Raw genomic sequence first — 24,364 nt, forward strand, 5'->3', positions numbered from 1 at the left:
AAATACCTGCAATTTTTCCTTTTATCTGGTATACTTACATTTATTTTCTCGTCTAATCATTTGACCAGTAATTCTATAACAATGTAAATAACAAGGGCAAATACCAGAAATTTTAGTAGTAAACATTTGCCCAACACAGTTTCTTCATTGTCAACCAAGAAAATGAAAATTATTTTACCCTTGTTTAGTCTTCTCCCTCTCTTATTCCCCTCAACAATTATAGAGGAACCTCACCAGTCTTCCCAAGCTCCTTACACATATCTTTCACAGCTCTCTGTTTTATCCTGCTACTTGACCAAGAAATATCCTGTCCTTCTCCACTACATGATCACCCAGCTTTACCCTCTTACTTTCAATGTCAGAGTCCACATCCCTTATCCATGTTTTCAATCACATACCTTAAGGCTTCATCTGAGACTTTGTTCTCTTTGGCCTATGAGCACACTCAGTGCTTTACTTTAGGTTGAATGGGTGAGTAGCCAGCCTTAGAAAAAAATTTCCCCTTTAAATTATAATAGAATACAAGAGAAAGGAGAGAGAAACGTGTTCCACATGCAACAAATGGAATTGAAATCTTGGAAATACTATTTCTTTTATGTATCCTGCTTAAGAATTACAATTCCTGAAACTGAAGGTGTCTCTTATAATTACTGAAAAATTCTCAGCTATTTCCTTTTCAAATATTGCCTCTTCCTTTATTTTCTCTAATTTCCCCTTCTGTAATTCCAGTTAGATATGTTAGAGCTTTTATCTTCCCTCTATATTTCTTAGTCTCTTTCATACTAACTCTTCATCTCTCTCTGTTAAATTCTGTGTAATTTCCTCTTACCTAGCTTCTGGCTCACCAATTCTTTCTTCAGCTCTTGTCAGACTTGCCATTTAACTTCTGACCGTTACATTTGGAATATCAATGGCTATATTTTTCATAGGTAAAGTCGCTTATTTTAATTCAAACCAGTCTCGTATCTTTAATACTGTCTTCTTTTCCCAGATGGTTCAATTCCTTTTATGTTTGTAATTATTTTAAACATTTTTATTTTATGGTCTCCATCTGATAAGTATATTACTTGACATTCTTAATGGCCAAATCCTGCTGGGTTTGGTTTACTGGCCCTTGCTCATGGTTGGGGCTGAGCGGTTGGGGAAGGAATTAGGTGTCATTTTACCACAAATCACTTTGTTAATTCTTTCATCAATTTCTTGGCTTAGGCAGTCCCACAGGGGGGGGAAAAAGGTAGTGTAAACTTGTAAACTCAAACCTGTATAAAAACAGACTTAAGGTTAAAATTCTCAGGGGAGATGAAGACAGACTGTGCCCAGGTTTGTGTGTTTGGGGTAGGTGGCTCTTCATTCCAGCCCACAACTTCTAATAGATCCAAGGCTTTCTCTCCTAATGGCATGTAGGCATTAGAACCAAGCACCTTGATTCCCAGTACTGTCAAAACCAAACCACAATGAGTATCAGGTTGTTGTGAGTTCCCTCTGTTGGTGTTGCTGCTGTTGTCTGAGTTGTGGGGGAGAAGGGAAGTCTTAGGGTATTTCGCTTACTTTCCTGAGAGGTCAACAGTACATTTAAATAATATGTTCATTATATTTTATCCAGCATTACCTATGTGTTTTATAGTGGGAGAGTTTTTCAGTTACATAGTCACTATTATATAGTCATATTGTCCATAATAGAAGACCTGGGAATAACATATAGAGATTTTCCATTTATAAAAATTCCAAACAAAACATTCCTTATTGAATATTTCTTAGATTGTTAACCACCTTAACATCAACTTGAAAAGATCAGAATGTACTTCTCAGATTTCCTAATGTCTCATAATAAACCAGTATGGGTTTATGATATGTGAGTCTTTCTAAACATTTTTGAAGCTATTTTTTTTTTTTTACTTTCAAATTCTACCTATCTTTGAACATTCATAGTAACTCCTATTTTGAAAACTCTTTCACTTGACCCTACTGCCTCTTAAGTGCTTTATTAAATCAACCAGTAACCATTTTGGAGTATCTCATGTGCACCAGGCATTGTTCGGAGTGGTGGCAAAACAATCTGAGCCTATATCTTAGTAGATGGAGACAAACATAAAAACATATTAAGTGGTGATGAGTGACATGTACAAAAGCAAAGCTGGATAACAGGTGTCAGGAAGTAACAATCTGGTTGGGGCCATGAGGGGGAGCAACTACTATTTAAATAAGGTGGGCAGTAAAGTTCTTTTGGACAAGGTCACATCTGAACAGCTTTAAAGAATGGGAGAGCCATGCAGATATATGGAGGACTAGCTCTCCAGACAGAGAGAACAGCAAATATTCCTGAAGCAGGAGAACACCTGATTGCTCCAAAGCCAGTGTTCCTGCAGAGGAGTGAGTGAGGGGGACGGTGATAGGAATTAAGGTCGGAGAGTCCATCTCCCCATATATTCCCTCCTCATCTAATCAGTGACTGTAACCTTCCCAATGTCTCTTGAATCCATCTCTCAGACTCGGTCTTGGTTTGGGCCCTTAACATTCTTGTTTAGTTCATCTGAGACTGGCTAGGACAACACTTTCCACACTGTAGGTGCTCCACAAATGTTTGATAATAGCATATTTGGATTACTTTCTCCAGAATATATTATCTTGGGGGGCCCCTCATCAAGGACCTGATAGAATTGTGTCCCTGGATTTGGTTTCCTTTAGTATTATGACCTCTGGTTTGAAACAGTGTGATAGGAAATGAAGTTATGTTCACATACAAACTTGAGAGACTAGACCACTATTTTATTATAAGTTCAATTCACACAACATTCACTGGAGATACACTTAATTTTTACACAGACTTATAAATAGAAAAATACATTGGCTCACAAAAATATGGCACTTCAATAACAAATTTAAACAAAGGATTTCCAAAGAGAATACAGGTTATTTATTTCAATAATTCAAGATGGTTTCGTGTATGTGCACTATATCGTGTATACACATTTAATCATATATTACATTTAAGGCCAATGGGATCTGTAGCTAATAATTGCTCATTTGGTTCTTGAAAAATGGAAACATACAAAATTGTCTTCTTTTTAACTACACAAATACACCATATAAAATGTTCCCTGATATGCAGATGTAAAAATATGATTTACTCCACTGACATCTTACGGCAACTTGAGAGGGCAACACTTGTGACTATGACTCTGCGCTGGAAGAGTGTGAATCTTTTCCTCACTAGAATATACAATCCAAAGGCAAAGGACACAATGACCTCTTTAGGATTCAAAAGAAGTTCTCATTTTAAGGATAGAAATACATAACATCTTAGTAACCAAAGCTAAGTTTTTTTAAGCGAGTTGTGGAAAGGCAGTGGCAAAAAAAACACAGGATAGGTACTCAACAAAAAGCCATTTGAAAATCATCATGTAATAGCAATTATTTTCCATAAAAGTTGTATTTTTTGTGATTACACTTCTGCCAAACATTTGCCACTACAAAATGCATTTATTTTTATTCTTTATTTAAATTATAATGTATTTCTTCCTAAATAGCTATTAAGCTTTTGGGAAATTTTACTCTATTGAAACCACTTTAATGAATAAGAATTTTCCCCTCTGACCTTAATAAAGTGCCATGAAGCGTATCTGAAAACCACTGTTAATTTGACATGAAGACACTTTGGCAACATAGAAGAATACATGACCTTGGCAAGACCCAGCAAGTACAGGTGCCCATGATCTCAATGAAAAAGGCAGACTATAGAACACTTTGTTTTTCTTATATTGAGCTAGTGTACAATTGTTAACTGCTTACATACGAACATCTATCTTCCACTAAATAGCAAACAGACATTTTACAGAATAACTAATTCCTCCAATTCCACCAATGTAAAAATAAAACAAGTTCCAAATATCAACAATGCAGGGCAGCCTGATGGTGAAGACAGAAGATGAGCAGTTCACCTGCTATTTGAAAGTAAAGCCTGAAGAACTTCAGACCAACATTATAAATATGTAGAAAAAGAAGCTAAATATTTACGTATTACAAGTAACCTCAGCATAAGCACCAGCTATGTTCAGATGTGGCCAGCATGTAGGCCAAATATAAATGCAAAGATCACAGTGAACTAGAAAGCCATGAAAATCTAGTTCCCTGACCCTTCAATCAAACCTCCAGAGCAAGGGGAATACGGCAGCCCCACTAGGAAGGAAGCCCCACTTCAGTTGCTCCTGCGCTCACCCCCAATCCCTTTCCCACAAACAAGGGGCACAGTGAGTACATACAGTTTATCCAGGGTCTATAGATAAGGCGATAATTTGTCTATATTCATTTTAAAGAGAATGCTTACATAGATTAATATTTGAGGACCCTGAACCAATGTTTATGTATATTCTTGTTTAATACTCAAGTGGTTTAGATGGCATTTTAGAAAGTCATCTACAGTACAAGTAAGATATTTTCATTTGGGTTAAAGACTGATAGTTTTATGACTGCATCTAAGATCTGGAATGTGAGACGCTGGGCCAATCTATGTTAAGGCAGGTGATGACATCTTCAGTCATTCTTCCTAATAAATGCACTCTTCTGTGGCTACGAAATCCTGAATCCTTGAATGGTCTACCGCCATTGGCTAAGGTTTTATAAGGCACGTTTGGCTATGTGCAATATTTCTTCTCTCAGGCTGAATCTTTAAAGAAATATTTAAAAGGCTGCAGCAAATTGATTTTAAAACTGGATGCTTTATTGATTGGTCTAATTGGGATGGTGAGAAGGAGTGTGTACACAATGCCAGCTAATCTCTCTCTGTGCCATGTATCACCCATAGAGAAGATTACAGACACCAGCCACTTAAATGAGTGTGTAGCTCACTTGACTTCTCAACAGCCACATGTCCCCTTGGGCTTTCCTTCAGTTAACTGCTCTGTAGAGGCGTGGCCACTGGGCCGCACCACTCCTTCAGGGATCCAGGACTTGTCCACACAGCGCTCCATTCGCTTCATTATCAGGTCCAGGAGCGTCTCAATGGCTTCGCTTATATTTGTCCCATTGGCAGCGCTAGTTTCAAAGTAGGGGATGCTGGAAGACAGAGACAACTCAGGTAACGACTTGTAAAGGGAAAGGACAGTGAGCTTTGCCCTTGATAATTCAACTTACAAAATAGAGGTCAAATATGCAAGGCAATGAAAGCATTTTACTACCATGGGGTACGTTGAAAAGTGAAAAAGAGCCCTAGCCAGTCTGGCTCCGTAGCTAGAGCATCGGACTACGGACTTAAGGGTTGGGGGTTCGATTCTAGCCAAGGTCATGTACCTCGGTTGCAGGCTCGATCCCCGGCCCTAGTTGGGGCTCATGCGGGAGGCAACCAGTTGATGTGTGTCTCTCACATCGATGTTTCTCTCTCTGTGTGTGTCTCCCTTCCACTCTCTCTGAAAAGCAATGGAAAAAGTATCCTCGGATGAGGATTTTAAAAAAAAACACAAGTGAAAAAGACTGCCCTGGAAGGTGTGGCTCAGTTGGCTGGACATCTTCCCATGCACCAGAAGGTTGCCAATGAGATTCCCCATCAGGGCACATTCTGGGTGGGGGTGTGCAGGAGGCAGCCGATCAATGTTGTGCTCTCATATCGATGTTTCTCTCTCTCTCTCCCTTTCTCTCGCTCTAAAAATCAATAAAAATACTCTTATAAGTATATAATACTTATTTTATTGTATTCGTGGAAAAGACAATAAAATAATTGACACTGCATTCCTAATAGAGATGTAAAACTTCTGAAAGTTTCTGAGGATATTTTTTCCATTGATTTTAGCGAGTGGAAGGGGGGGGGGGGGAGAGAGAGAGAAACATCAGTCTGAGAGAGACACATCCATTGGTTGCCTCCCACACGTGCCCTGGCAGTGATCGGGCCTGCAACCCCAGTACGTGCCCTTGGCCAGGAATCGAACCCACAACCCAACCCACAACCCTCTGGTGTGCAGGTCGACGCTCTGAGCAACACCGGCGAGGGCACTTCTAACAAATTTTATTCTCATTTTACAGATGATTAAACTGTGCCTCAGAAAGACGAAGTAACTTGCCCAATTTCACAATGCTAGAAAGGACAGAGCTAGTAGAGGAAGCCACAGCTGTTTGATTCCAGTGTAACCAACGTAGCCATATGCTCTACTGGTTCCAAACTTACATACATTACATGGGGACTTCCAAAAAAGATACATCTCATTTACTTGCTGCACGTGTGGGAGGAAAACTGTCATTAGAGAGAAACTAGAGGTCACTGGCTATGTTTACCAAACACTTTACTGCTTGTCACTCCAGGTGGTATTCCTGACCATCCACTTGAAGGCCTCTGAATTCTGCATCTCAGACTGAGTTCCTCAAGGATATCAATCTGAAGTATGTTTGTTTTGTTATCCAAAGACCTGTGGTGTATGTATCATTTTTTTAAGTAACTCACAAAGCACTGTTCCAAAACTATAAGGCTGCTTTTCACATAATCTCTTGGTGGCCATCCTTTAGACATTGAATTAGTCTTTACCACAGGATTAACTGATACATTGAATTAATCTTTATAACAGGATTAATCAAATGCCAGATTCTTCCTGCTTTTCAATAAAGCCATGAAAACAGTAATAGATTTGTATCTCCTCAAACTGTTGATTTCATTTCTACCACTTAGTAAGGAATTTTACCAAAATGCTCTCATGTCAAAAGACTCCAAAAGAAAATGGTCTGAGCACCTCAGGGAGCCCTGCCATTGAATTCAGTAAAGTATTTCTTACCTTTAGAGGGACTTTAAAATCCTCCACTATTACTTTTCTTAAAGAATATCTTTGTTTTCCTGTATTCTCCTAGCATGTTAACCCTACCCATCAGTGACTGGTTACAGTTTCAGTTACTCTTGTATTATTTCTTGGCTAGAAGTAGCTTCCACATGAGAGCTTTTTTTAAAATCTTCTTTGCACTTTTACAGATCTTTGCAGAACTGTTCTGCTTCTTATGTCACTAAGAAGCAGGTTAGAGTGTCCATGTGTAGGGATGAAAGGCTGTTCCTCCACTGTGATCGCCCAAGGCACCGTCTTACCTGCATACTTCCTATAGGATCTGCAACTTGACCTCTGCAGTTCTCTTCCATTTTAGTATAGCTTCTAAAAACTACTTAAGAAACTATGATTTCATTTGAGCATTTATCTACCCATCTGTGAGTCTTGCAAGACATGGTTGCTCCACTGATTCTGCCAGGCATGTTGACAGCCCTTCTATGCTGACTCTAAAATATCTCAATCAGACAAGGGTCTGCCGGGCAAACTACATGGTCTTAGTGGTTTTTGAACCTCCTGCCTGTCTACCACTTTGGTTACTGAGTCATTTTTCCTCCCTTTTTATCAGTCGCCTTATCCACAAACTGAAGATAATGTGTTTTTTCTACGCCCCCTGGCCTCATGCAACATTTGATTACCAAATATTAAGAGGACATCCTTTATGGGAACTCTATAATAACTATTATGATGTTACTGAGCTAAGTCCCAGGAATAGTTTGTGATGCTGCCATTGTCACAGAAATTGAATTTTGGATTGAGAATTCTCAAAACGTAAACACTTACATTTTCTTCATTATGCTCTTTCTCAGTTATACCCATGAAGAATCATTTAATGTCTACAGAACATTTCTCATACTTAAGGGGAAGGCTTGATCACTCTACTACCGTTTAGAAATATACTGTTTCACGGAAAGGCAACTGAAAAAAGAATCCCTTCCTCCAAGAATGATGGGCTGAAATTGAAAATAAAATTTAAAGTACTGAAATAGTAAACTTTCTTGTAAATACTAGTCATAATAGTGTACATCTAATTTTTAAAATTTCCACAAATTCAATTACAAGTATCTTTGCAACTCTAAAGTCCTCCAACTCGCTGAATACCTCAACTGAATCTCGTTAAGCTCTACTTTCCATGGTTTCTTCCCTTTCGGCTCCTGAACATTAATTACCTCACAGTCATTTTGAAGGCATAAATGAGAAAACATAGTTGAAAGTACTTTTAAAAACTAGAATATCTATGCATGGAAATTACAGATAATTTGAACAATGGTCAGGAGCCATAACCTCTAGAGCCAGGCTTCCTGGATGCAAATCTAGTACCACTTGTTACCAACTGGGTAACACTGGCAAGCTACTCATCTCTGTGCCTCAGCTGCTTCATCTGTAAAACTAGATAAGATTACGATCTTCCTATAAGGATTAAGTGAGTTGACATGTAAAGCACTTAGACTGGAATCTGACAGAGATGTGCCTTGTGCTTACGTTTGAAAGTTGGACTGTTCAGCTTGTCTTAAGGGTCTAGTAGATGGAGTTAGTAATATTTTTATGTCCATATCTTTTTTTTTAAATCCTTACCCAAGGACATTTTTTCCATTGCTTTTCAGAGAGAATGGAAGGGAGACAGAGGAGAGAGAGAGAGAAACATTGATGTGAGAGAGAGACATCAGTTGGTTGCCTCCCACACCCGCCCCGACAGGGGCCAGGGATCCATCCTGCAACCGAGGAACTAGCCCTTGGCCGGAATCAAAGCCAGGATCCTTTAGTCCATGGGCCAACGCTCTAAGCATGAGCCAAACCAGCTGGGGCTGTCCATATCTTCTTGTTCACTTTTAGGAGGCATTTGGGGTGCTTTATCTGAACACTTTTCTGTATCTATAAAGAGGGTTAACTGTGGCTCATGGGGTTATAGTAAGGAGGAAAGGAGATAATACATGTAAAAGGCTTAGCACAAGCCTAGCATTCAGCAAGTGCTCGATAAAAGTTCATCTAATGAGGTTTTCTCTAAAAATAATGTCCTGATTTTCCTAAAATATGCTAGGCAAAAGTTTAGTCATCTTAAATTCAAGAGGATCAACTGTTCTTTTTTTAACCATAGAAAGCATAGAAAGAGCAGTATTGTTCCTTCTCTCCACATGGTGGCGCTAATGTAGCATTACCATGGAGCAGTATCTCCAACCGTCTGAAAAAAAATTCTGTGCGGCTAATGGTGATACCAATCTGTAAATAATCACTTAATGGCCATTTGGAACACATGCAGAACACCAATCTAGTGTGCTTTTAAAAAATAGATGAATCACAAATTTAAAAATAAAATAAGCAAAATGACAAACAGCTTCAAATCAATGAGGGGCGGCATCATCTGCGGTTTTTCACTAAGATATCTATATATCCAACTCATGCCATAGTTCAGGATCCACATCCAGCTGGTTGCTTTTCTATTATTTATTTCCAAAAACACTAGAAGATCCAAGGTCCCAGTTAGAATTTGTCAGGAATAAAAGCAAGTGTATTTGATGCTTCTCCCAAATGGTTCTAGATATTTGGCTCACATGAGGATCAGAAATTATGGAGAAATTTTTCACTAAAGTAGGAAGTGAGTCTCACTACTTTCCATAGTCTGTTGGGTGCTAAATGAACAAGTTATTACAGTGCAGCAGTGATTTCCAACCTTTCTCATCTCATGGCACATATAAACTAATTACTAAAATTCTGCAGCACACCAAAAAATACATATTTTTTGCCACCGTGACAAAAAAATGGTATGATTTTGATTGATTTACACAAAAAAATAATAATAGTAGTGATTACCTACTCTTTTGCTGCAAAGCGACTTTTTAAAAAATCAGGTGCCTATACTTGTATATGAAGATATCTGGTACCAAGAATTAACCAATCAGACACACCCTTATCATGTGACGTGACCAATAAGATGCAACTCTATTATATGACCTATATATTTATGGTTCAAGACAGGGCATTTATACTGGACAGCTATTGTTATATTGGTTGTTGTCATTTTTTATTTGACAATCTAAGGGAAAAGGGGTCAGTGCCCCTGACTAAACAGTCAGGTATTGCATGTTTTAAAAATTCTTGCAGCACATCGGTTGAAAATCGCTGCAGTAAAGGACTGGTATATGGACTGTTTCAGCCTGGGAGATTGTGCCAAATGAAATCTAGATCTTGCACTGACTTGTGTGGAGATCTGGAAATTTCTTGTGTGTTTAGTTGCAGTTTATATGTGTGGTTTTAAAACATGCCCAATGATATATCATTAATTTATTTCTTGAATAAAGGATGTCATCCAATTTGCAAAGCATCCAAACTACTAGAGATCAAGCTATTCATACCCCATTTCATCTAGTTCAGACTAGAAAGACACAGAACATTCTGCTGAGCTAAGCCACTTGAAACTCCAAAAATGGTCTGTACTCATTAATGTTGTAGATAAATGTTTCCAACTCATCCTTTATTCCAGAAACTCCTAAGCACCTTCCTCATCAATAGCCAACAGCCTTCATAGGAAAACAAGTTGTTTTAAATTTGCTGCCCCTAAAAGTATAAACCTTAAAAGTTCTCATCACAAGAAAAAAAATTGTAGCTATATGTGGTGATAGATGTGAATTAAACTTATTTTGATAATCATTTTGCAACACGTACACATATCAATTTATTATATGGCACACCTAAAACTAATACAATATTATATGTCAAATATATCTCAATTTTTATTTTATTTTTTTAACCCTCACCAGAGGATACTTTTTCTATTGCTTTTCAGAGAGAGTGGAAGGAAGAGAGAGAGAGAGCGAGAAACATCGACGTGAGAGACACATCAATCGGTTGTCTCCCGTGCACGACTGTGGTCAGGGCTGGGGATTGAGCCTGCAACCAAGGTACATGGTGTGGATCAGAATCAAACCAGGGACCCTTCAGTCTGCGGCCAATGCTCTAACCACTGAGCAAACAGCTAGGGCTTAATATGTTTTTATTGATTTCAGAGAGAGGAAGGGAAAGGGGGATAGTGATAGAAACATTGATGAGAGAGAGTCACTGATCAGCTGCCTCCTGCACGCCCCCTACCAGGGATCAAGCCCGCAACCCGGGCACGTGCCCTGACCCGGAATCAAACCTCTATCTCCGGGTTCATGGGTCCATGCTCAACTGCTGAGCCATGCCGGCCAGGCTCTTTCCTAAATCTTAAGGGAATTCTGTTTCCATTCCTTTCATTATTCTCCAACAGTTTCAATTACCTTATTTGCTAATCCCATCTCTCCTCATTTTAACTCAATCCAGAAATTTTAAATTGAGCCTCTCTCTTTAAAATACTCCTCAAACCCGTGATCTGAGCACAGATGAAAAACAATCCCTGAATCCCCAGATTCCCCATATAGTCAGAAGGCAACTGTAGGCTCAGGCAGAATGTGGAATCCTGAGAACCAAGAAAACAAGCAAAGGGCTGAAGAAGCCCAGAGCAGGAGGAAGTCAATCCTGACTCTTACCCAGTGCTTGAGAATATACTTGTTTGATGCAGCTAATTCCACTGGCTGCCCTAGTTTTTGTTCTTTCTGCTTTACTAACACACTTCTCAAAAGCATGATCTAGGTCAGTGGTCTCCGTTGCTTCATCACTCACTTCCCCCTGACCCCATTGCGACACACCTCCCAGCTTCAACACTATGCTCTCCAAGGTATCTGACCCCTCCCGCTGCATTACAGGGCTGCCTCTCCGGGAAGCAGGGGCCATATCAGAACTGCCTGTGGGGGTTTGTCATCTCAGGGGGTGGTTCTCAACCACTGTGCTGGAAAATCATGTGGAGAGCTTTGAAAAGATACCACTGTCCAGGCCCCCAGCCTTGGTGGCTTTGTAGCATATCAACTTTCCTAGGTTGACCGACATTTCCCAGAGTTCCCTTTCCAGCTAGGGTGGCCCACAGGGAGATGTGGGGGAGGTCTGGGGTTTAGAAGTGAGGCAGAAGGCATTCCGTAGCTCTCTACGTTGTCGCTTATCTACTGGCTCATCTGGTTGGCATAAGCCAGCAGCCAGGCCTGCACCTGCTCCATCTCCGCCTAGGGCGTCCTTCGCTGCTCCACTCCCGGGCCAGGTGTGCGTGGTTAGCTCTGCCAGAAGGGCCTGGCTGCTGCAGGACACCCACGCCATCCAGGTCAGGGGCAGCAGTGACTGACACAGGGCTCGGCCCTCAGTGTGGGTCTCAGCTGCTTCTTGCTCTCTCCTACTTTAGACCCAGCTTCCCTTCCTGACTGCCTGTCCTGTGGACTTCAAGTTTCAGCATCAGATTCAAAACAACACCTTACAGAGAGACTGCCCAGCTCCCACAAGAGCGTCAAGTCAAATCCCTTTGTACATAAGTATGTTTATTCACCGGAAGCCTGCCTGATAAACCACTCCAGACCAATTATAGCAGAAGCTCAGAGGTGAGGCCCCGAACATGAGTATTTGCTAAAAACTCCCCAGGTGCTCTAACATGGTTCACCACCACCTACCCTTGAGTGAAAACCTCCCATCTCATTGCAAATCCTTACCCGAGTGAGCCAGCACAGTTGATGGGAACCAGCCCCTTCCTGGTGAGCTGGACTTGAGAAAGATTTAAATCTTGCTCTGCCCCACCCTATGTATTTTCTCTGAGTTAGTCCTTTCTCTTTTCCACAAATCCAGCCACTACCCACTTCAAAGATCACTGCAATCTCCCTGTCTCCAGTCTTTTTAACTTCTATTCCGTCTTACCCACGCCCCTGGACTGATCTGGGAAAGTGCTCATAACACCCCTGTGTTTAAAGGCTCTCAGCAACTCCCTGTCCCCCAGGAAACCAATTCTACTCTCCTTACTTGGCATTCAAAGCTCTGCAGCCTCTGGCTTCTTTCCACTCTCTTCCCAAAGTGAACCGTATCCTTGGGTGGTTTCTGAACCTCCATCAGCCCAAGGTCATACACAGCACAGCAGTGGTCATACAATGAAAAGGGAAAGGGCCTCCTTGGATTCTAACAACCAAGGCCACTAGCCAGGTAACACCCCATATACCACAGCACTCCACACCACACATCCCCCTCTCTCCCCCACCCCTTCCTTCTCAGCCCCATTGCTGCCTCCTGCTTATAGGAAGGGCAATTCACACACACACATTTGAGTTCTCATTGGAGCAGAGGTAGAAAAAAATAAAGTACAAATTTCTTTGTAGAAGTGCCCTGGACAGTTTAATAATAAGTGGCTGGCCCCTCCTTTCATGTGCAATTAATGCTGCTGCTATATGATTCTCTTCCCAGCGCAAGGATGAAGACAGCATGTAGTTGATTCCCCACCGCAAAAACACAGCCTGCTGGGGATCCTCGCACGCCTCTCCCAGCACAGGCATGTCCAGGCCAGCAAGGCCTGTATGCCGAGCTCTCTACAGCGGCCTGTGAACTGGCTCTGACATTTCCTTGCTGAACACAGGAGATTTCCTTATCCCGGGGGTCTCCTACTGGCATCTCGTAAAGGAGACCTTGCAAAATTAGGACATTTGCTCTCAAAGTTGTCTTTCTTCAAACACCAAGAGATTGAGAAAATGGGATGGGAGAACTGAACAAAGGCCTTCCCCCAAGGCTTTCTCTATGGTTCCCAAATTATATAATGTTAATATACAAAGTAGGTATTTGACACCTCCCAAGGCGTATACCTGAGTGTTTCGTTTTTATTTTTCTGCTTTTATCTTTTTTGTTATCTAGTCATGTGCTAATGTTTAACTTAGAAATCTTTTCTCTAGGTTTCTCCACAAAAATACTCACCCATATTTCTCGGCAAGTCCTCTGGCTTCCTCCTCTTTCACTGCTCTCTGGTCTTCCAGGTCACTCTTATTTCCACATAACACTATATCTGGGTTTTCGCAATATGCATGCATTTGTAGCTGGCCTGTTAATATAAGAAGATAAGAAAATTAAAGGAGAACAGTAATGAAAGGGTGTGATCGATGGAGAATATGTGCAAAAGTGCTCTGAAAACCATAAATGGATATACAGATATAGGAACTGATATAGCGCCTTCAAAGCATCAGTGCCCTAACCTGTCAAACTGAATGGATGAGGCAGGGATGTAAAACTACTGTCCTTAAACACATACCCCAGCTTATGTATATCAGAGAGGAATGGAAAAGCTTCCCCTCCAAAAGTGTGCATGTGTCTGTGTGCATGCACAGGCGTGCGCACACACACACAACAGGTGGCAGTCTTTCCTAGTGCTTATTGCTAATCTTAAAACTGTTTTTCACATATTTTCTCTCCACAGCCATCACAATTTTGAAAGAGTTGTCTTCCCATAAGCTAACCCATTTCTTTCTGAAATGCTTTCCACATTCTTCTATTATTTTAAGGCACAATCAAAACATTGAAAACAAGACATGGGATTAAATGAAGAGAGAAAACCCAGAATAAACAGTGGTTCAGTGCCCAGAACCAAGAAAAGCAGGAGACTACCTACGATTCTTATTCCACAGTATTTGTTTCTTTTCACCTGAGAACCATTGCTTCATCACTCACTTACCCCTGACCCCCTTGCAACACACCTCCCAGCTTCAACACTGTGCTCTCCAAGGTATCTGACCCCTCCCGCTGCATTACAGGGCTGCCTCTCCCAGGAGGAAGGGGCCATATCAGAACTGCCTGTGGGGTTTTGTCATCTCAGGGGGTGGTTCTCAACCACTGTGCTGGAAAATCATGTGGAGAGCTTTGAAAAGATACCACTGTCCAGACCCCCAGCCGTGGTGGCTTTGTAGCATGTCAACTTGCCTAGGTTGACTGACATTTCCCAGAGTTCCCTTTCCAGCTAGAGTGGACCACAGGGAGATGTGGGGGAGGTCTGGGGGAATAGAAGTGAGGCAGGCATAATTTTCAAAAGCAATTAAATCAAACAAAGAGCTTCATTAAACTAAATAGCTTAATCTCCCAAAGAAGGAAAACAAAGTCTTATTTCTTACTTGTTACATCCCATAATGAAATTAAAGCAGCCCAAACTTTCACAAAGTTTATGGCCTAATTTATTTTCTACATGGTTAACCAGAAAAGTGTTGACATTTTAGTTCCTCATTAGGAAATCAAGTTCATTTTATCTTATCAAGAGAAAGTCAAGGTGGCATTTACTGAGCTTTAACTTTGGCCTGATACTTGGTGTAGAATTTCAGAATAATGACCTTTGCCCTCAAGGGACAGACAGGAAAACAAGAACTATACAGGCAAGAACAAACTGAGTATTTCCCAATGACTGCCATGCCCTTTCTTTCCTCTAGGCTGTTATACATGCTGTCCCCACACCCTTGACTACCCAACCAAAACCTTCCTTCAGGCACTCCCCACCCTTCCTTTAAGACTTGCTTCTCAGCTACCTCTGCTGCGAAGCCTTTCTCATTCCAGAGTGACTCTGTGTTCTGTTAACACCTTACATGTTCAGTATCATGGTTAAAAGCATGAACTCAGGATCCAGTGTGTCTAAGATTGAATACTGGCTCTGCCATTTACTAGCTGTGCCACCCTGGGAACTCATTTCTCTTTGTTTCAGTTTCCCCATATGTAAATGCCAATAATAATGGTGCTTACTTCATAGGGTTAAAGTGAGGATTGAATTATTTAATTCAGTGATTCTTCAGGTAAGATCCATGGACCAGTGGCCTAAGAACTTGTTAGAAACACAAATTCTCAGGTCCCAACCCACATCTACTAAATCAAGAACTCTCAGGACAGGGCCCAGAATCTGTGTGCATGTGTAGCGGCGGGGTGGGGGTGGGGGTGGGGTGGAGAGTATTGTTTTTATTTATTTTAGAGAGAGAGAGGAAGGGAGAGAGAGAGTAAGATAGAGAGAGAGAAACATCAATTTGTTGTTCCACTCATTTATCCATTCATTGGTTGATTCTTGTACATGCCCTGACCAGGGATCTAACTCAAAACCTTGGTGTATCAGGGCAACGCTCTAACCAACTGAGCTACCAGCCAGGGCCAGAATCTGTGTTTTAACAAGCCCTGTGGGTGATCCAGATCCACACTCACATTTGACAACCACTAAGTTAATATGTTAAAGCATTTAGAAGTGCTATGTAAGTCAGATAAATTTCAGAGGGAAGGTGGGGGTGGGGAGTGAGTGGGGAGAGAGATTAATCAAAGAACTTAGATGCATATATACATGACCTATAGACACAGACAATAATGTGGAGAAGACCTGTGGGGGGAGTGCGGGGGGGATGCCTGGTGGAGGGGTTCAACGGAGGGGGAAAAAGGAGGACAACTGTAATACTTTCAACAATAAAGAAAAAACAAAGTGCTATGTAAATATTACTAGTAATGATGTTTATTTGGGGGAGTCTGGGAAGTATGATTATTGGTCATTTTTCTTTTTATTTATTTTTTCCTAATTTTTCTATAAAGACTGTGAATTATTTATATAAAAAGTAAATCAATACTTTTAAAAATCTCACTAAGGAAAAAGGCATATTCATGAATAACTACAACTCAAGATGGTCTGGGGTAAGGACCCCAAAAGTAGTACAAGATGTAATAGGAGTTAAGAGGAAGGAAAAATTTTAATACAACTAAACTTATTCCAGAAAATTTCATGGAGGCCATATTTTGCCAGATATTAAAGAATAAGTAGGCTTCTAATCAGTTAAAATAAATGGAAGTGTGGGGGAGGACTTTTTAGACAGGGAAAATAATAGGAATAAAAATATACAGGCCAAAACATGTAAAATACATACCTGTTGGGCTCTTGTAGCATTTATATGAGGCTACAGAAGAGTTTAGAAATTTAGGCAATTTAAAGTTTCCTTACAAAATATGCTGCCACTGGATGAGGAATGACTACAGACATGATTTCCTTACTCTCTGAGCTCCAGGAAGGCTCATGAGTGAAGATGACGCTACCCAACTCCCTTCAGATTTCAGCTCTCTGTTCAGTCTCCTAAACTCACTGGGGCTAACCTTTTATCCCCTTCCCAAAAGGGCATGGAGAGATGTGGAGTCAAGAGAGAAGGGACTGCAGTGCACCTCTGGAGATGCAGAAGGAGGGTGCACACCTGCTCTTCTCTCCCTGGCCATCAGGAGTCAGCTCCTTGTTTAATGCAACACTGCCTCTGTTCTGGTTTGCACCATGTATGTGTGGGTGGGTGGGTGGATGGGTGGATGGATGGACAGATATATACACATGCATACACATACATATATATGTATACATGTATATATTTTAAACTATTATTTAGTAAAATAAGTAAATATTTTTATATAAATTATATTAGTTACATAAGTTTATGTAAGTTAAATAAAAAAGAAGAAATGAATGATCCCTGTAATACTCAAAATGCTAACAGGCAGAGGAAAAATAAAATGTATAGATAATAAATTTTTACTCCTCATTAAGATTTGATATTAGCAACTAAAACACTGTACATTATACTTTTAAAAAAAAAACACACACACAGAGAAAGGAGACATCTGTAATATCTTGAACAATAAAAAAAAAAAAAAAAAAAAACAGGACTAGAGAAGAGGTGAATACTTTCCACTGAAGATATGAAATCTATTGAAGATATGAAATCTTCCATATGTATGTTTTATTCACCTACCTACACAGTAAAGATTCTTTTATTTTATAAGGGGGGAAAAATACATGCATAGCATAATTTTGTTCATTATCTAAAACATATAAAGTCCAGGAGGGCAAGATTTATCTAATGTTTCAGTTTCCCAGTCTACCTGTGGAAAAGGGGGTGGGTTGATTATTTTTCAGTGTCAAGATTCTATGGGCACATATCTAACAAGAGTCCTTATAAAGTGCTTGACTTAAGAAAGTACCAGAAATTGTTCCAATGATGCAAAGGAGAGAATGATGGGCCAAGAGCTGGGGATAAGGGACTAGAAATAATCACCGTCATTCGGCTGTAAGGGAAGTAATGAAGTGTGCAACTCAATCAGGCATTTAACAAGTGAAGCCCTGTAAGCATAACTAAATTTCAGGAACATATATTTAATGTATTAAATAGCTCTTTAATTCTTTGTGAATCAGCTTAGTTAAGGAAGAGTATAAAAGGCCACTGAATTGAAAGCCAAAAGTTCCATGTCCTTGAATAAATCTATTACTCTTTAAGGCTCAGTGTCCACCTGCTTAAATTTCCTCACAGGGTGAGAATCAGATACAAACTATGTAAAAATGCTTTGTAAACCACAATGCACTACATAAATTACTTACTTAAAAACTCATTTTAAAAAATAAAGTTTTCTTTTCCTTGTGCACCCAGGCCCAAAAGAGGCAGCTAGCAACCATAGATTGCATTGTAGCTCCTAACATGTAGCCCAGGGCTGGTCGCTGGCAGTGTTTGATATTGACCTGCACCAGAGTCCCTCCCAAGAGGCCCCAGAACCAACCTAACCAGTGCATCACTTCAGACCACATCAGAGCACGACCTGAGTACTTCCTAAGCAGCATACCAAATGGAGGTCCCTTCAGGCACCAGACCCTGCTGGGGCAAATTCTGCTTTGTGGGATCAACCCCCACACAACAGCTCATACACTGTGGTCAAAGTCAATTCTTACAGTCAGTGAGCCTGAGAGTCAGTTCCACTTATGAATGGGCCAAGAGCAATCAAGACTCAACTACAACAGGAGGGCTCGCATAACCCACACAATGGACACTTCTGGATCACCCAACTCAGGTGATCAGGGAAACTGTGCCACTGACTCCCACAGGACACCTACTACATAAGGCCACCCTATCATCAAGACAGACAGACATAGCAGATCTACCTAATAAACAGAAACACGTACAAAGATGCTGTCAAAATAAGGAAACAAAGAGACATGCCCCAAATAAAAGAACAGGAGAAATCCCCCCAAAAAACAACTAAATAAAATAGAACCATGCAATCTACCAAATACAGAGTTCAAAACAATGGTTTTAAGGATGCTCAAGAAACTTAGGTAAAGAATAGATGAACTCTGAGACTTCAACAAAATGATAGTAAGCATTAAAAAATTACATTAAAAAAACATAAAAAAGAACCAGTCAGAAATGAAAACTACAATATGTGAAATGAAGAATATACTAGAAGGGATCAACAGCATATTAGATGAAGCAGACAATCAAATCGGTGATTTCGAAGACAAGGTAGCAGAAGCACCCAATCAGAGCAGCAAAGAGAAAAAAAAATGTTTAATGAAGATAGTTTAAGGGATCTCTGGGACAACATAAAGTGTAACAACATCCACATCATAGGAGTTCCAAAAGGAGAAGAGAGACAAGGGATTAAAAACCTATTTGAGGAAATAATGACTGAAAACTTCCCGAATCTGGTGAAGGAAAAAGACACACAAGTCCAGGAAGCACAGAGAGTTTCAAAACAAGACAAATCCAAAGCGGCCCACACCAAGACACATCATAATTAAAATGGCAAAGGTTAAAGACAAAGAGAACATCTTAAAAGCAACAAGAGAAAAACAGTTAGTTACATACAAGGAAACTCCCATAAGACTGTTAGCTGATTTCTCAACAGAAACATTTCAGGTCAGAAGGGATTGGCTCAAATAATTGAAAGAGACAAAAAGCAAGCCCCTACAACTAAGACCACTCTACCCAGATAGGCTATCATTTAAAATTGAAGGAGAAATAAAGAACTTCCCAGACAAGAAAAAGCTAAGAGTTCATTACTGCCAAACCATTATTACAAGAAATGTTGAAAGCACTTCTTTAAGAAGAAGAAAGAAAAGAGGAATATAGTCATAAAGAATAAAATGGCAATAAATATGTAACTATTAATGAACACTTTAAATGTAAATAGATTAAATGCTGCAATCAAAAGACATAGGGTAGCTAAACATATAATAAAACATGACCCATATATATGCTGTTTATAAGTGACTCACCTCAGAATGAAAGACACACACATACTGAAAATAAAGGAATGAAAAATGGTATTTCATGCAAATGGAAACCAAGAAAAAAAAGGTGGGGTAGCAATGCTTATATTAGGCAAATTAGACTTTAAAACAAAGGCTATAATAAGAGACAAAGAAGGACATTACATAATGATAAAGAGATCAATCCAACAAGAAGATAGAGCCCTTATAAACATTTATGCACCCAACATAGGAGCACCTAAATATATAAAGCAAATCTTGATGGACATAAAGGGAGAGAGTGACAGTAAAGCAGTCACAGTAGGGGGTTTTCACACCCATTGACATCAATAGATAGATCTTCCTGAAAGAAAACCAACAAGAAAATATTGGCCTTAAATGATATACTAGATCAGATGGATTTAATTGATATCTTCAGAGCATTTCATCTCAAAGCAGCAGAATATACATTCTTTTCAAGTGCCCATGGAACATTTTCTAGGATAAATCACATGTTAGGACACAAAACAAGTCTCAATAAACTTAAGAAGATTGAAATAATATCAAGCACCTTCTCTGACCACAATAGTATGAAACTAGAAATCAGTTACATGAAGGCTAAATAATATATTACTAAGCAATGAATGAATCAACATTAAGATCAAGGAAAAAAAATCAAAATACACCTTGAGACAAGTAAAAATGCAAACACAATAACCCAAAATCTATTGGCCCCAGTGAAAGCATTCCTAAGAGGGAAATTCATGGCGATACAAGACTATCTCAAGAAACAAGAAAAATCCCCTGGCCAGGTGACTTTGTTGGTTGGAGCATCACCCTGTGCATCAAAAGGCTGTGGGTTCAATTCCCGGTCAAGGCACATACCTCAGTTGCAGGTTTGATCCCCGGTAGGGAGTGAGTGAGTGAGCATGTGTGCATGTGTGTGTGCGTGTGAAAAAGAAGAATGAAATCTTACCATTTGCAACAGCATGGATGACCTAAAGGGTATTATGCTAAGTAAAATAAGTCAGAGAAAGACAAATACCATATGATTTCACTTACATGTGGAATCTAAAGAGCAAAATAAATAAACAAAATAGAAACAGACCCATAGAAACAGAGAACAGACTGCTGGTTAACAGAGGGGAGGAGCTGGGGGGGCTGGGTGAAAAAGGTGAATGGATTAGAAAGTACCAATTGGTAGTTAGAAAATAGTCATGGGGATGTAAAGTACAGCATAGGGAATATAGTTAATAATAGAATAATAAATTAAAAATAAAAATAAGGTTTTCTACTATTAAAACCATAGCTAATAATAACAAACTACCAAGTAATTTTTAAGTGTTTTCATTTTAAAGATGTGGATGTTAAGAATTTAACATCACAGCCTTTGCCAATAGATTCTTTAGGTTTATACTAATACAACCAATGGAGGAAAATGTACATTTTCAAGGTGTTATTCGGTCAAGCAGCAGGATTTTAAATGGCTACTACCAATCATTTAAGAGATTAGGATCTCCCAAAAAGCCAAAATGAAAATTTATACACACACACACACACACACACACGCACACACACTGTTCTGGGAACCACTTTTGCCAATGCAGTTCTAGAATCCTCCTGGCAAACGCCTGGCCCTAAAAGCAGAGAAGGGGCTTCTAAGCACAGAGACATGCAGCCAGGGGTCTAATCCATTATGCCTTCAAAAGGTACGTATGCAATCTATGTAATCTGTGTAGTGTTTTAAGTCCTGGGATGGTACAAGACTTGACAGCATACAGAAGGCAAGCAGATAGTGGTTTAACCTCTTTAGGTCTGTATACCCTCATCTATAAAGTGTGGATGAGTCTCCTCTGTGGAAGACTGATTAAGAGATTATACGGAAAGCACTGCCTTATACCTGTGGCACAGGAAATACTCAACGAATCAAAATTAGTATTACTAGGAAAAGCAGAGTATCTTAGTTATCTTTGCCCCTAAGGTAATAGCCTTGCTCCTTTAAATAGCATTTTTAAAAATATGTTATTATTGATTTTAGAGAAAGAGGAAGTGAGAGGGAGAGAGAGGGAAACATCCATCAGCTGCCTCCTGCAAGCCTCCTATTGGGAGTCGAGCCCACAACGGAAGCACATGCCCCAACTGGGAATCAAACCCGTCACCTCTTGGTGCACGAGACTACGCTTAATCAACTGAGCCACACCGGCCAGGGCTAAAGAGTATTCCAAACAGCACTAGGATTTCTCCCAAATCATTTCACAACAAAAATAAAATATGAGAGGTCATTTTATTGTGGGCAGCGGGAGACAGGGAGACAGTAACACTTACTTATCCAGTTCCTGACATTAAGGAAACTTTGTTCATTTGTCAGATCAAAAAGCAGAAGAAACCCCATAGCATCTCTGAAGAATGCTGTTGTCAGGCTCCGAAACCTAGGAACATAAAAGCAGATTGGTCACCTAAACCACGGCCCCACTCCTGAAATATAGAGCTGCCAGCAGTGCCCTCAGCCTCTCACAGGAGTTCATCAATAATAAATTAGATGTTTAATAACCTGCCATTGTTTCTAATGACGTCACATTATACATGCCTATTATAGCTCTTAGTTACACAAAATTTAGTGAAGTATGTGATTTTGACACTTTAACAGTATAAAATTCTGAGTATAATCAATGATATTAGGTATCCTACAAAATATAATCAATAGCTATCTAGAGCAAGAAAAAATATTTGAAATATATCTAGACTTTAAAAATATGCCAAATTATATATGAAATTTTCTTTTAAAATAAAAACAACCTGTATAAATTTTTAAAAATTTAAAATAAATTAGATAATATTCCAAAAGTGTATAAGACAGTCATTTATCACTTATATAAGTTTGTGTTAACAGACCATGTGATTGGAAAACCCAGCCTGCTGGACAAGTATGACAAGAACTAGTTCATGATCCTTTAGTCTCACCCAAGAATTTATTGTCCAACTAAGAGTTCATTAGACCCAAACAACGATGCTCGCTGTGTATGTTTTCCTTGAGCTGTGAAGCTTGGCTTAATCTGACATTACAAAGTGTTTCAAGACCTTTTGATTTCAATCTCTCATCTCTGATGGACCATTTCTTTGGCTTTAAGGTGGGAGTAGTAGTGGCTCAGTCCCTATTTTCTTGGTGCTCTCTCTTCCAAGGCTTTATCCTGCTGTCTCCCCTCTGCCTCTGACAGTCAGTTTCCTCTCACTTTGCCCTATGCAAAGCCTCCAACAGACAGGCTCCAGGGAAGAAAATACTAGTATGAATTTGTCATCTAATCTTCTACGTTTTCTTAAACATTTCTAATAAATGTTTTTACAAAAATAGTCCTTATCTTTTAGAGATGCATATGAAATAATCTGATATTTGTAATTTGCTTGAAAATGATTTGGGAGAGGGAGTGAATAGGAACGAAATGTAAACATAAAATAAGATAGGCCACATGACCGTTGAAACTGGGAAATTAATACACGAGTTCATGATATTATCCTCTCTATATACCTGAAGTTTTCCATAACAAAAATTTAATAAACAAAATCATTCCAGGAACCTGTGAAGAAAAACAGAAACCTTAGCTAACTAAAAGCAACTTTATATCAAGATTTCATGTGACTTACTTTACTCAAGCATCTTCTGATCATATGAGTTAACTCCAATCAGATTTTCTACTAGGTTTCAACAATCAGGTAAGAATAATACATACAGGGGTTGGTAAAAATAGGTTTACAGTTGTGAGTATGCAAAACAATTTATTCTTGTATTATTATTTATTAATTATTGTATTATTTTCCCATACAAACTATAAACCTACTTTTACCCCACCCTGTATAACTCTAGCTTTTTTGTGGCTAAGTAGGTAGCAAAAGTCAATGGAGAAAGTGTACAAGCCTTTTTTAAAAAATGAAGAAAAGTAAAAAAATCCTTAAGTAAATTGGTCCATTTGAAAAGGATTTGTTTCTCCTTTGATCTTGTATGAAAGAAAGCCACCATTATCAACTCAGACTGATAAATCTCCTGCTAATTTGGCAGCATGTCTTCTCCAGGTGCAAATCAACTAATCAGCTGGCTTTTCCCTGCTCAGGTCACTGTATGAAAAGTGTAGCTGTTCTTTCCTTTCCTCCAGTAAGGAGCACAAAACTGAAGATCTCATACCTCTCCTGCCCTGCTGTGTCCCATAACTGCAGGTGGATTCTCTGGCCTCTGCCAACGGCTCCATCTGGCCCATTGGCTCTGTACACCTAAAACAGCAAAATAAAAGAGAACTTATGAAACCAGTGAACCCTTCTTACTTTCCTATTCAGTATAACTCTAGCATAAACTTCTAAAAAAAATCCCATTTGGAATATAACCTTGTTTGTATTTTATTACAAATAATTGTTTTTGGATAATACAATAATTTGCATTAACATATATACACATATTATATATTTTTATAAATATATTATGAAATATATAAATAACACATAATTCCTATAAAATAATAATAATCAGCTCACCTTTCTTCAAAGAATTCTCAGGTCACTCATTTCAAAAAATATTACCTTTCTATGGCTTTTCCCATCCCATCTTTAAAAAATACTCTTAAAACAAATTTATAGGAAGTATCTCTAAAAATCTCTTTCTCCATAAAAGCAATGAAAACACTGGCACAGATTGTCAAAATCAACTTTTTCAGAACTCTGAATA

General features: G+C 39.3%; 1 protein-coding gene across 1 annotated transcript in view; it reads right to left on the minus strand.

Moving 5' to 3' along the window:
* Positions 1-2,751: 2,751 nt before the first annotated feature.
* Positions 2,752-24,364, minus strand: part of RAB27A (RAB27A, member RAS oncogene family) — a 68,400-nt gene continuing 46,787 nt past the window's right edge. The window contains exons 4-7 of the mRNA XM_081133150.1: positions 23,831-23,916; positions 21,982-22,085; positions 13,575-13,698; positions 2,752-5,052 (exon numbers count right to left, since the gene is read on the minus strand). Of these exons, the coding sequence (XP_080989276.1) occupies positions 4,854-5,052; positions 13,575-13,698; positions 21,982-22,085; positions 23,831-23,916 (513 nt within the window). The 3' untranslated portion in view covers positions 2,752-4,853. The remainder of the gene's footprint in view (positions 5,053-13,574; positions 13,699-21,981; positions 22,086-23,830; positions 23,917-24,364) is intronic.

The sequence above is a fragment of the Miniopterus schreibersii genome (genome assembly GCF_964146895.1).
Source record: "Miniopterus schreibersii genome assembly, chromosome: 1".
NCBI classification, from domain to species: domain Eukaryota; kingdom Metazoa; phylum Chordata; class Mammalia; order Chiroptera; family Miniopteridae; genus Miniopterus; species Miniopterus schreibersii.